Source organism: Vulpes vulpes, chromosome 11, assembly GCF_048418805.1.
Source record: "Vulpes vulpes isolate BD-2025 chromosome 11, VulVul3, whole genome shotgun sequence".
Classification (NCBI taxonomy): domain Eukaryota; kingdom Metazoa; phylum Chordata; class Mammalia; order Carnivora; family Canidae; genus Vulpes; species Vulpes vulpes.
The window spans coordinates 88044648-88058469 of record NC_132790.1 but is presented as its reverse complement, the minus strand read 5'-3'; the positions used below and the strand labels follow the sequence as shown (position 1 = coordinate 88058469).

The window sequence follows — 13822 nt, the reverse complement described above, 5'->3', positions numbered from 1 at the left end:
CCTCTCTCTCTCTCTCTCTCTCTCTCTGTGTCTGTCATGAATAGATAAATAAAATCTTTAAATATATATATATATATATTTTATCTTTAAATCTTTAAATATATATATCTTTAAATATATATATTATTTATATATAAATATATATAATATATATAATATATAATATATAATATAATAATAAATATATATTATTTAAATATATATATATATTATATATATTTAAAAACTGAATTCCCTGTTAAAAGTCTTTTCACCAAAAAGCAAAACAAAGTCAATTCAGGCCCTGATGGCTTTGCTCGTAAATTCTTATACTATTCATGTAAAAAATAAATTTTATCTATCATATACAAAAAAACAAAACCAAACAGAAAATTGAAGGGAAAAAAAAAAAAGAGAATACTTCCCAATTCATTCAATGAACATATTATTCCTGATTCTAAAACATTACAAGGAAACTATAGACCAACATCCTTCATAAACATAGATACAAAAAAACCTTAACAAAATTTTAGCAAATCAAGCCAACAATGTTTGCCATATTAACAGCTGAAAACAGAAAAGGCATAAGATCAGGGCAGCCTGGGTGGCTCAGCTCTGCCTTCAGCCCAGAGCATGATCCTGGAGACCTGGGATCAAGTCCCATGTCAGGCTCCCTGAATGGAGACTTCTTCTCCCTCTGCCTGTCTCTCTACCTCTCTCTCTCTGTGTCTCTCATGAATGAATACATAAAATCTTTAAAAAAAAAAAAAAAAAGGCGTAAGATCATTTAAATATCCATCCCTGATAAACATTCTCAACAAACCAGGAACAGGGAGGAATTTTCTCAGCCTGATAAACGACAGCTAATGTCATATTTAATGGTAAAAAAAAAAAAAAAAAAAACTGAATGCTTTCCCCTTAAGATAAAGAATAAGACGAAAATGTTTGCTCTTGCATCTATTCACTGGAGGTTCTAGCCTGTGTGATCAGACAAGAAACAGAAATAAGTCGTATCCAGACTAAAAAGGAAGAAGCAACACTGTCTATTCACAGATGATACAATCATCTATGTACAAAATCCTACAGACTCTATAAATTAATCAGTAAAATGTAACAAGGTTGCAGAATATAAACTATTTTTTAAAATTTCTATATACTAGCAACAACCATTTTTCAATTTGTTTCTTTTCTGTCTGGTTCTTTCCCTCAGCCTGTTTCTCTAATATAAAAACACTGCTTGAACTTCATGTCACCCTGTACCGATTTAATTTTTCTGTTTGTTTTTCCAAATGATTTGACATCTCTCTCACTCTTCACCTTAATGAAATCTACTTTTTCTACGTTCTTCATTCTGGAAACTCTCCTCATTAAAGTCCCCTGAGTGTCAAAAGCTATCCATATTTTTCAGGGCTCTTCTTACTGGATTTCTTGGCTGTATGCAATACTTTTGATCATTCCCTCCTTCCTTAAAGACCCCTTCTTTCTTGGTTTTCCTGGCCTTCACTCACAAAATTTTCCTCGTATCACCTATCTCCCTCGTGTTTTCCTCATTTGCTGTTCTACTGGAGCTATTCTTAGCTACTGTCTTTGCACTATATAACCTTCCTCTAAGGTTGTTTTTATCACATTTATTCTTATGGCTACAACTAACACCAACTTTTACATTTCTATATAAGATCTCACCAGAGTTTAAGATTTTTATATCTACAAGCCTGACGGAAATCCCTAGCTAGATGTTCAAGAACAGCTAAAACTCAACTCATTACCATCTCTTATTAAAGGAGCTTCTCCTCTAGAATTTTCTTTGTTGTAAAACTACCACCCACCTAGTAACACAATCTAGAAATCTAGGAGGCACCTCAGATTCCTCCTTCTTCCTCACTTTCTACACCTAATCAGTAAGTTTTAGTGATGCTACTCTTTAAATATCTCATTTGTTCTCTTTTCTCATTTCTCTAACAGTTCAGGTGTGGAATCCACCATATCTTACTTGGATTATCCCAACACCCTTCAAATTCACTTCCCAGTTACTAGAAGTAACTCTGCTGTCACATATCTGATCTTTCTAAAATCCGTATTTGTCCATACTACTCTATTGTCTAAAATCTTTTAAGAGTTCCATGAGCTCTTTAAGTTTAATAATAAGTTCCTATGGTACAAAAGACCCTCCAAGATCTGGCTTCAGCCTATTTCATCATTATCTGACCAATCTTAGTTTTTGTTTTTTTGTATCTGACCAATCTTTGAGTCAAGCTTTACATGCTCAGCAATATCAAACTACTTTTAATTATCCTCCCTCCCTCTCTCATTATGATGTTTTTTCCTCCATACTTTTGCCTATATTGTCCTTTTCTTCTAGGGAAAAAAAAAATCTCACCTTTTCTAGGATAGCTACTTTCTGTTAGTCCTTTAAGAAGACAAATGTTACACCTTCTTTCTTCATTTAGTTGTTTGAAAGAGTTACTTAGTGCCTTTTAGTGCCAGACTCTGGGGGTGATGAGGTGAATAAGAGAAACATGGTTTCTGCTCTCATGGAGCTTAGAGTCTACTTGAAATAACAGATGATGAGCAAGAATATAGAAAAAAATAATTAATTACAAATAGTGGCAAGTGCTATGAAGAAAAAAAGAACAAGGTGCCCTATATTAAAATAAATTGTATTTAAGCTGAAACTTAAAGGATGAGAAGGAACCAGATAGAAGAAGAATTGGCATGCCAGACAAAGAGGACAGCAGATGTGCATCTCTGAACAGGAAGAGTATGTCATATTTGAGGAATTGAGAGAAGGCCAGGGAACATATGAACAAGAGGAAGCAAACCACAAGATGAAATCCGAGAGGCGGGCAGGGTCAGAATATGTGGGATCTCACGGGCCAAGTTAAGGGGCTTGGATCTTATTCTAAATACAACAGGAATCATTAAGTGTTTCAGCAGGGTAATGACAGGACCTAATTTATGTTTTAAAAGCCAGCTCTGGGCTACTATGGAGAAAAGGGACTGCAGAGTATAAAGCCAGCTGAGACTACTGGAATAGTCAAGGGAACAAATGGTTGTTGGTTTGAAGATGTCATTAGATATTAAAAATTAGAAAATTAAAGAAAGGGGATCCCTGGGTGGCACAGTGGTTTGGTGCCTGCCCTTGGCCCAGGGAGCGATCCTGGAGACCTGGGATCGAGTCCCACATCGGGCTCCCGGTGCATGGAGCCTGCTTCTCCCTCTGCCTGTGTGGCTCTGCCTCTCTCTCTCTCTCTCTCTCTCTCTCTCTCTCTGTGACTATCATAAATAAATAAATAAATTAGTTAAAAAAAAACTTAAAAAATAAAGAAAATTAAAGAAATATTTCATATAATCAATAAGAAATAGATCTAATGTGTGGGGGAAGAGAGGAGAAAAGCTTTTAAATGATTTCCAGATTTCTGGCTTGTTTGATTAGGTGCACAGTGGTTCCAACTGTTAAGGCTATGGGGAAGAGCTGTACAGATACGACAGTCCATGATTCAATTTCAAATGTATTAAATTTACAATGTTGTGAGACATCAAAAGTGGAATTGCCAAAAAGGCAGGTGGACATATGAGTGCAGAGTTCAGTAAAAAGACCCAAGTTAAATACACAAGGTACAATTTTTTTAACTTATTTTGAAATAACTTCTGACATTCAAGAAGTTGCAAAATGATATATACAGTTCCTATATATCCATCAACCCAGTATTAATACTTTGTGCAACCAGAGTAAAACTACAGAAACAGGAAAATAACATTAATACACTGTTAATGATAACAGTAACTAATCTTATGGATTTTATTCAAATTTTGCCTATGTCCTTTTTCTGGTCCACACTGCATTTAGCTGTCATGTCCTCTTAATCTCTTTCATCCTCTAACACTTCCTTAGTTTATCTTCCTTGACCCATGATCTTGCCACTACTAGCCAGTTCTTTTGTAGAATATTCCTTAATTTGAACTTGATGTTTCCTCATAATTAGACTGAGATGATGCATCTTGGTGTCATCATACTAGGAAGCTGGATGTCTCACCACCAGTGATATTCACTTCGGTCACACAGTCAAATTGGTATCTTTCAGACGTCTTATGGGGAGAGTCTTTGAGACTATGCAAATATACTGTCTTCATATTTATGCCCACTTATTTAGCATCCATAGATGATTTATCCCTGCACCTATTATCATTATTATAGTGTTTGCCAATGTTGATTTTCTTTTGCTATCATTTGTCCTACATTCATTAAATAGAATTCTGCTATAAGAAAAAGTAGTCCTTTCTCCTGTTTGTTTATTTATATGTTAGCATTGGCTCATGGATATTTTATTCTATAGTACTGGCTCATGGATTTATTCTGTAATTATCACTATTTATTTTGATGCTTGAATTGTCCCAGTTTGGTTACTTGGAGCTCCTTCAAGTTAGTTTCAATGTCCTTTCTACATGCCCTCATTATTATTATTACTATTTTTAGCATTTTCTTACTTTCTGATTCCACAGATGTTCTGATCTCATCTTGTATTTTCCATGTTCAAGTCCTAAAATCAGCTAACACTTAAAAAAAATTCAGGTTCTTTTTATTGGAGGAGCTCTTCTACTGTAGTCTTTACCCACATGTGGCTATTTAAATTTAAATTAATTAAAATTGGGCAAAATTATAATGGGCACTGGGTATTAAATAAGACTGATGAATCACTGACTTCTGCCTCTGAAACTAATAATACATTATATATTAATTATATAATTAATTGAATTTAAACAAATAAAATTGGACAAAATTAAAAATCCAATTCTTTAGTTGTATGGGCCATAGTTTAAGCTTTCAACGAATGCTACATATGTCTAGTTGCTCCGTATTGGACAGTTAAGTTATAAAACATTTTCATCATCACAAAAAGATCTACTGGACAGTATTGACTGGAGAATGATATTTATAAACCAAGATATGGATGCTAAGTACGTTCAGTGCTACTGGGTTGACATCCAGGACTGGTTCTTGACCTTCTGTGTGAAGAGAACTAGTATACACACTCAAACAACCCTATTGTCTATTAGACAATTTTATTTTGAAAAGTCTGCCTTCAAAGGAGAAGAGAGAAATGAGGATGATAGCTGGGGGAGTAAAGCAGAGATGAAGTCTGGAAAGGCATGCCTATTAGGATAGGAGATTCTAGAACATGTCTTCCATGTTGATGAGAACAATCTAAAAGAAGGTGAAGGGCACCTGGGTGGCTCAGTCAGTTAAGCTACTGCCTTCAGGTCAGGTCATGATCCCGGGGTCCTGGGATCAAGCCCCACGTTGGGCTCCACACTTGGTGGGGAGCCTATTTCTCCCTCTCCTTCTGTTTGCCACTCCCCCTGCTTGTGCTCATGCTTGCTCTCTCTGTGTCAAAAAAAGTAAATAAGGAATTTTTAAAAAATAAAAAAATAAAAGAGAAGGTGAAGCTGATGAAACAGAAGGAGTAACTAAAGGAGCAAAGTCCTTGAGTATGGGAAATAAGATGGAATCCAGAGCTCAGATAGAAGAATTCACCCCCAATAAGAAAAGGGGCATCTTCTCTACTATAACGTAAGGACAGAAAGATAGGTGCCAATACAGGTTTGCAGATTTAGATCAGGAAAATGTGACCAATTTACAGTCTATAATGATGGAAAACCTCACAGGTATTATTAGAGAGGCACAGTAAAATTCCAGGGCAGTTTAAGTACCCATGCAAGGTTTGTGATCATGAATTTAAAGTAAAATCAGTCTGTGTGATTTTTTTCCAGTAATATTCAAGTGCAGACTGAATGCAGAGGAAGAAACTGAGTTCATTCATACTAGGATTGTTCCAGATAAATAGGATGCATGAAGAAAAGAGCAAGGAAGTTAGGGAACCCACAAGAAAAAATGATGATAGTGATAGATCATGGAAAAAAGACCTTGAGGGAAGTGAAAAATAAAAGCAGGTAAGAATGTGGTAGAGATCACTGGACTGAAGTCTTACAGAAATTTAAGAAGTGCTGCAGTGGGGAACTTCCAGGTCTAGAAGATAATAGTAACTACTAGGATATGAACCTTTCCGCACATTACCCACCAACTGTAAGTTCAGCAAGTGGCACAAGAAAACATTACATAAAAACATGCCTTCAGCATTACTGAAAAACAGAGAATACCTCTGAAAGTTGAGAAATTAGGGTGCCTGGGTGGTTCAGCTGGTTGAATGTCTGCTTTTGGCTTGGGGTGTGATTCTAGGATCCTGGGATTGAGCCCCACATCAGGTTACCTGCTCAGCGGGGAGCCTGCTTCTCCCTCTGCTGCTCCCCCTGCTTATACACACTCTCTCTCTCTCAAATAAATAAGTCTTAAAAAAAAAAAAGTTGAAAAAAATTAAAAAAAAAAAAAGTTGAGATATCAAAAAATTCCACAAAACTGCTACTGGAGCTCTGCTGTCATATGCCAATGAGTATGGACTGTGGAGGTTTAAGTGGAAAAGAAGAGAAAAAAGGAAAGAATATATGCCCATATAAAGACCTGGTTGTAAACATTTAGAGCAGCTTTTTCTTTTTACTTTTTTTCCCTACCATATCCAGGGTTTTCTGGAGCCCTCAAGCTTTCTTTACAGTAGTCTCAAACTGGAAACAATTCAAATATCTGTCAACCAGTGGATAAACAAATGGAATACTACTCGAGAAGAAAAAAAAATAGTTTCCAGTTCCAAGTCAAGATGGAGTCAATGCATGCCCCCCTAGTCCCCCATTAAATATAGCTAAAAATCTTGGGCATTAAATATATAAGAACCATAAGAAAACTCTAAAAAGAGGAGCAAATTGATTAGAGATCTTGGAACCCAAGGGAAGACATGGGAGTGAATTCCCTGGGCTTTTTTTTTTTTTTTTTTATGTATCTCTGAGTGCTAGAGAAGCCACCAACCTGGAAACACCAGTGGGCATGGACAAAAAATGCCCTAAGAGCCAGCTCTCTCTAGCCAAAGGACCAGGAACTGGGCAGCTTAGCAAGACAGAAACCATTTTTATTTTTATTTTTTATTTTTTTTTAATAAATTAATTTTTATTGGTGTTCAATTTACCAACATACAGAATAACACCCAGTGCTCATCCCGTCAAGTGTCCCCCTCAGTGCCCGTCACCCATTCACCCCCACCCCCCGCCCTCCTCCCCTTCCACCACCCCTAGTTCATTTCCCAGAGTTAGGAGTCTTTATGTTCTGTCTCCCTTCCTGATATTTCCCACACATTTCTTCTCCCTTACTTTATATTCCCTTTCACTATTATTTATATTCCCCAAATGAATGAGGACATACACTGTTTGTCCTTCTCCGATTGACTTACTTCACTCAGCATAATACCCTCCAGTTCCATCCACATTGAAGCAAATGGTGGGTATTTGTCGTTTCTAATGGCTGAGTAATATTCCATTGTATACATAAACCACATCTTCTTTATCCATTCATCTTTCGATGGACACCGAGGCTCCTTCCACAGTTTGGCTATTGTGGACATTGCTGCTAGAAACATCGGGGTGCAGGTGTCCCGGCGGACAGAAACCATTTTTAGACAATAAAAAACCACTTACTCTAATCAAACACCATGAAAAATACTGTAGCTCCACCCAAACCTCCATCAACAAAGACCAAAGGCTGAGGAGAGAGCCTAGACTTCCACATTTGACAAGCTGTAACAAGCCCCTTCCCCCAATGGTGTCAGCAAAGACCACATGAGGAGCCTGGATTTTCATCCCCACCGTTGTAGCAATGAGGCACTCCTCCCCCTTCCTGACAGGGTAATGTCAGAGAAGGCTGAGTAGAAAGGCAAGACCTTCACCACCTACAGGGGTAACTATTAAATCCTCTCAACCATCGTGTCAATGGAGGCCACAATGGAGCAGTAATAAGGCATTTTTCTCCATTCCAGCCAGAGTGGCCACAAGAGAAGATTAAGGGAAGCCTAAACTACCACTCTCATTCAGTAATAATTCTGAGGAAAGAACTCTACTCACTCTTTCCCCAGGGGTATTAGCAGAGGTTGAGTCAAGAACCTGCATTTCTACCTGTACCTGACAGTAATGAATAGGCACTCCTCTCCATTCACCAGCAGAATGTCAAAGAGTCTGGCTAAAACAGCATATTTAAGTAAGATCCAGAGTCTCATAACATAATACCCAAAATGTCCAGAGTAAAACTGAAAATCACTCATACCGAAACACCAATCTTCATCTTTAAATGAGAAAAAACAATCGGCAGATGACAACACTGAGATAACATGGATGTTGGAATTATCTGTCAAAGATGTGAAAGCAGCCATCATAAAAATGATTCAATGAACATTTACAAACACATCTGAAATAAATGAAAAAAGAAAGTTTCAGGAAAAAAGTAGGAAGTCATTAAAGACATAAAAGATACAAAGAAGAACCAAATGGAAATTCTGACACTTAAATCTATAAGCTTTGATATATGGGCTCAACAGCAGAATGGAGGGGATGGAAGAAATCATCAGTGAGCTAAAAAGACAAAACAACAAAAATTACTCAACATGAACAACAGAGAGAATACAGACTGGAAAAAAAAAAAAGAGCAAAACCTCGGGGACCTGTGGGACTATAACAGAAATCTAACATTAATGCCATTTAAATCTCAAGAGGAAAGAAGAAAGATTGCAAAGCTGATAAAGTATTAGAAGAAATAGTGACTGAAAATTCCCATATTTGGTAAAGACATAAACATGCATATTCAAGAAGTTGATTGAACACCAAAAAGGATAAACCCAAAGAAATCTATACCAAAATACCTCATAGTCCAAATGAAACACATAAAAAACCAAAGACAAAGAAAAGCTCTTGAAAACAGCCAGGGAGAAAAAGCACATTACCTGCATAGGAAAAACAATTATAGTTAATTTAAAAAACAAAAAGGCCAGAAGGGAGTGACATATTTTTCATGCACTGGGAAAAAAAAACAAAAAACAAAAAAAACAAACAAAACAGGTGTCAATGAAGAATTCTATATCCACTGAAAATATCCTTCAGGAATAAAGAAAAAAAAAATGCAGATATTCTCAGATAAAGGAAAACTAAAAGAGTATGTCACTTACAGACCTACCCTATAAGAACAGTAAAAGGAGATTCTCTAAACATAAAGACAGTGGTAAAAGAAGGAATCCTAAAAAATAGGAAGGAAAAAAAGAATAAGGGAAGAACAAAAACATGGGTAAATACAAGGAACTTAAGTCTTCCTTTCTTTTCTAATTTTTCTAAATTGTTAGATGGCTGAAGCAAAAAATTATATGTGGTTCTCAATGTATACAAAAGAAATATTTAAGACAATTATATTATAAGTGGTGGAGAGTAAAGGAATTTAAAAGATGGTAAGGTTTCTACACTTTATTCTAACCAGTAATATGGCAATACCAGTAGACTACAATAAGCTATACATGTACAATGTAATACCTTGAGCAATCACCAAAAAAAATGCCTAAAAAGCTATACAATTAAAAAACTATAGATAGAAAAGCAGTAAAAATAAATCAAAATGGAATTCTAAAAATATGTTCAAGGAACCCAGAGAGGAAAAAAAACCAGGTAAAGATAGAGAATAGAAAACAAACCAAAAAATGGCAGATTTAAGCTTAACACATCAGTAATTACATTAAAAGTAAATGTTATAAATAAAAGACAATAAAACATTTAGACATTTTATAAATAAAATGTTATAAATAAAAGACTAAATAAAAGACAGATTGGCAGAGTGCATTTTAAAAAGTGACACCCAACTATACTCTATTTTTAAGAAACTACATACAACTGGATGGATCTGATTGAAAAAAGCCTATCTCAAAAGGTCATATATGATATGACTCCATTTACATAACATTCTTGAAATGACAAAATTATAGATCTAGAGACAGATACGAGGTTGCCAAAGGTTACAGATGGTAGTAGGGGAAGGAGTGGGTGTGATTATAACAGGGTAGCATAAAGGAGATCTTTATGGTTCTAGAACAGTTTTGTATTTTGATTGCGGCTGTTACCACAAATCTACAGATATGATAAATGATATAAAATATGCTGTACACTGAACATCAATTTCCTGATTTTTAAATTGTATTATAGTTATATAAAATGTAACCATTGAGGGGTACTGAATGAAGGGTACATAGGACTTCTCTGTACTATGTAATTTCTTAAAAATCTATGATTATCCCAAAGGAAAAAAGTTCAAAAAAAAAAAAAATCAAACTGCCAGAGTTCAAATCCAGCCTCTATCATGTCCTATATTAATTTGGGCTTATTAAGCCAATCTGTGCATTGTTTTGCCATACTACAATAAGTACCAAGTTATGACAAGAAGTAAATTAAATAGTATCCCAAAAAAGATGAGCTATTGATATGTGCAATGTGGAAGAATTTCAAAAGCATTATGCTAAGTGAAAGAAGCCAGTCACAAAAGCCATGTATTACATGAACCTGTTCATATGACATTTTAGAAAAGGGAAAACTACAGGGACCAAAATCAGGTCATGGTTCCTGGAGCTGAGTGTAGGGAGAAAGGACTGAGTACATCTTTGAGTAATGCTTTTTCGTAGAGTTTTGACTTCTGAAGTCATGCTAATATTCTACTTATTAAAAAATAAAAGCAAACAAAGAGGATGAGGGGAAACCATTAAACTTGAATGCAAACAAACCAGACCAAACCAACTCTTTCAAACACTGTAACACAACCAAAGTGAGTAAAGAGTGGTGGAAGGCAACTAATCCAAACTCTTTCATTATATGCTCTCAGTCCAGGGAAAAAATACTCCACACAAATCTTGAGCTGTTTTTATTAGGTAAATCCAAACTGAGGAACATTCAAAAAAATACTGGCCTGTATTCTTAAAAATCTCAATTCCATGAAAGATAAGGAAAAGCTAAAAACTATTAACTGGTTATGAAGATTAAGGAGATGCATAAACTAAATGTAATATGTGACCTTGGACTGGATCTGTTCTTGCAGAGAAAAAATATCTTAAAGGACAGTTTTGGGATAATTGACAAAATATAGTAACTGTAGATTAAAGTATTTGAATAGAATAACTGTACATTATACTTTTATTTTAATAATATAAAGCTTCCTGAATTTGATAACTGTACTAGAGTTATTTAAAAGAATATCCTTATTCTTAGGAAATCACACTTATATGTTAATAAGGATCATGGTGTATGCAATCTTTTTTTTCTTTTAAAGATTTTATTTATTAAAAAAAAAAGATTTTATTTATTTGAGAGAGAGAAAGAATAGAGGAAGACTGAGAGGGAGAAGCAGACTCTCCACTGAGCAGAGAGAGCCCAACACAGGGTTCAATCCCAGGACCTGAGCCAAAGGCAGACAGACACTTAATAACTGAGCCACCCAGGTGCCCCATGCAACCTTCTTTAAAAGAGTTCTAAAAAAAAGTAGTATTATAAATATAAATAAAGAGAAAGGGAGAGAAATGGAGAGAGGGAGAGACAGAGGAAAAATGCCTCAAAGGACCCGGGGTGTTCATAATAAGGAGAAGAAATAGTCTGGACCAGCAATAGGAGAGTAACATTTACCCCAGTCTACGGTAAATGGGTATGGCAGAAAACAGCCTCCAACTGAGAAGGCAGCAGTAGAAAGAATAACTTGGAGGGTATTCAGATTATCAATTAAGACAAAGAAAAAACATTCAGAAGAAGTCAGGGATATCCAGTAGTTTGCTGATATCACAGAGGAAAAGTTTAGGTGGAAGAGAAAAGGCAGAGGACTGGACTTGGAAATCTGTATTTCCAGAGCAGTTAAAGTTTGAGCCACAAAAAAATGACTTGAGGGTAAAAGGAATTTTAAAGTAGGTGAGAATGGATACTGGTACATCCGGTAGGTAGCCATTTAATTTTAGTTCCAGGGTTCCTAATGCTTGGCTCTGTGGTATCAGAGTCACTAGAGGCCCTCCCCCAGGAAGCCTTTCCACCTCCATCCTGCCAGGGAGTTATAAACATGCTTAGCCAGAATCCTGTAACAGCCTATTTCCTATCTCTATCATTTAACCCACATTCAATACATAAAGTTGAATGAATTAATCACTTACCATAAACTGAATAGACTAGATATGAGAAAATAAATTGGAAATCAACTTAATAAAGGAATGACACAACAGAGTTTCATGCCCCCCCCCCCCCCAAAAAAAAGTTTCTGAAGTATATAAAATAAGATATTGGCTTAAGATTCAAAGAATACATGATGGAGAATTACTTCCACCTGATTTTGGTAAAAGAAATATGCTTACTGTACAACAAGCTGCTGGCACACAGTTCCATTCTCTGTTATCAGTTCATTCAGTTTTAATTCAAGATGAACTTTACCCTATAATGAGAAAAAAAATGGCAAACTGAATAGTCTACTGACAAAACATTAAAGGTAAATACTTTTTCAAATGGTACCCATAACATTTAGTTATTCGCTAACTAAATTTTAGTGATACCTAGCACATGGCTTTGCCCATATTAAATACTTCTATAAATGTATGACCAATAATGTAGATCTAGTAGCCAAATGCTTATATCAGACATGGTACTCAAATCTAAGAATTTACTATCCAGTTCAAAAAGTATGATGAATCTCAATTACCATGGGTTAAAAAAAAAAAAAAGACAGCACTTACATTTTGGAAAATTTTGAAGTGAAAGCATATTATAAAACAAAGAATGCTTTTTCCAGAAAAGATAAACCATCAATAAAGAGAGAGGCAAAAAAATAAAAATAAAAATAAAAATAAAAATAAAGAGAGAGGCGGTATTATTAAAGGTCAAAAGAAATCATACAATTCTGAAACAATTAAACTAAGTAAAAGCTAAGAAGATTCCATTTGTCAAAACTTTTCTGAAAATAAAGGATTATGGAATATCTACTATATTTTAATAGGTACTACAGGGGACTGGGTAGGAATCAATAGATGTGTAAAACACAATCACTGCTCATAAGAAGCTGCCAGTCTAGTTGGGGAGACGATAAAGATAACAATATATGACCAAGATAATTGACAAAAAAATGGGATACTGAAAATACCTAAGTACTTTCTTCAATAACTATTAATGAATATATTTTTTAAAAATTCAGTAGTAAAAACTTAAAGCAAACTATCAACTTCTCATGAAACAAAGGCTTAGCAACAATATAATCTAGAGCTTGATATTTCCAGGCTGTAACTGGTGATGAGCAATTCATAACTGGTTATGAGCAATTCTGAAATGGTTAAGATCAGTCCTGGATTACTGCTGACAAGCAGTGATTGCTTGTCACCCAGCTGACAAGACAAATTCTCACAATGGAGATTTCAGGGGTATGATGTCTAGGGCCTGATGACATAAGAAATTTCATCAGAGATAGGAAAGTTATTATCAAATCACTGTTCCTCTAGAGAACAACCTCTTTCACACATGCTTTCACAGGAATCTAACCTGAATCAGCTTCACTATTTTATGAGAGCTTGCTCTGTAAGAGTGAATCTGAGGTCCACTAACTACAAAGCTTAGAATTAGATGGATAATAAGTGATGAGCAATAAACATTGATTGATGCATCTCAATGCATAAGTCTGCATGAGAAAGCTAAGCTCTAAAGAAACAAAGGCATCAGTAGTAAAAATTGGCAGTTAGGTGGAACTCGAACTAAATTAAGCAAATTTTCCACTAAAAATCCAGGCACAAATATTTATAAAATCGTATTAAATTTATAAAATAGGTATTTCATTAATCTTACTTTAATATTCATTACCCCTACTGTTTGAGAGTGATCCGGAAGAGGTTCATAATATGTAGTTATATTTAATATTACTCAACTAGAATTT

At 35.2% G+C, this 13822-nt stretch overlaps 1 protein-coding gene across 4 annotated transcripts in view; it reads right to left on the bottom strand.

Moving 5' to 3' along the window:
- RASA2 (RAS p21 protein activator 2) overlaps positions 1 to 13822 on the bottom strand; it is a 126827-nt gene that overhangs the window by 61057 nt on the left and 51948 nt on the right. For all 4 annotated transcript variants that reach the window (XM_072727019.1, XM_072727022.1, XM_072727020.1 and 1 more), the window contains exon 5: positions 12264 to 12340. In XM_072727019.1, coding sequence (XP_072583120.1) covers positions 12264 to 12340 — 77 coding nt within the window. The remainder of the gene's footprint in view (positions 1 to 12263; positions 12341 to 13822) is intronic.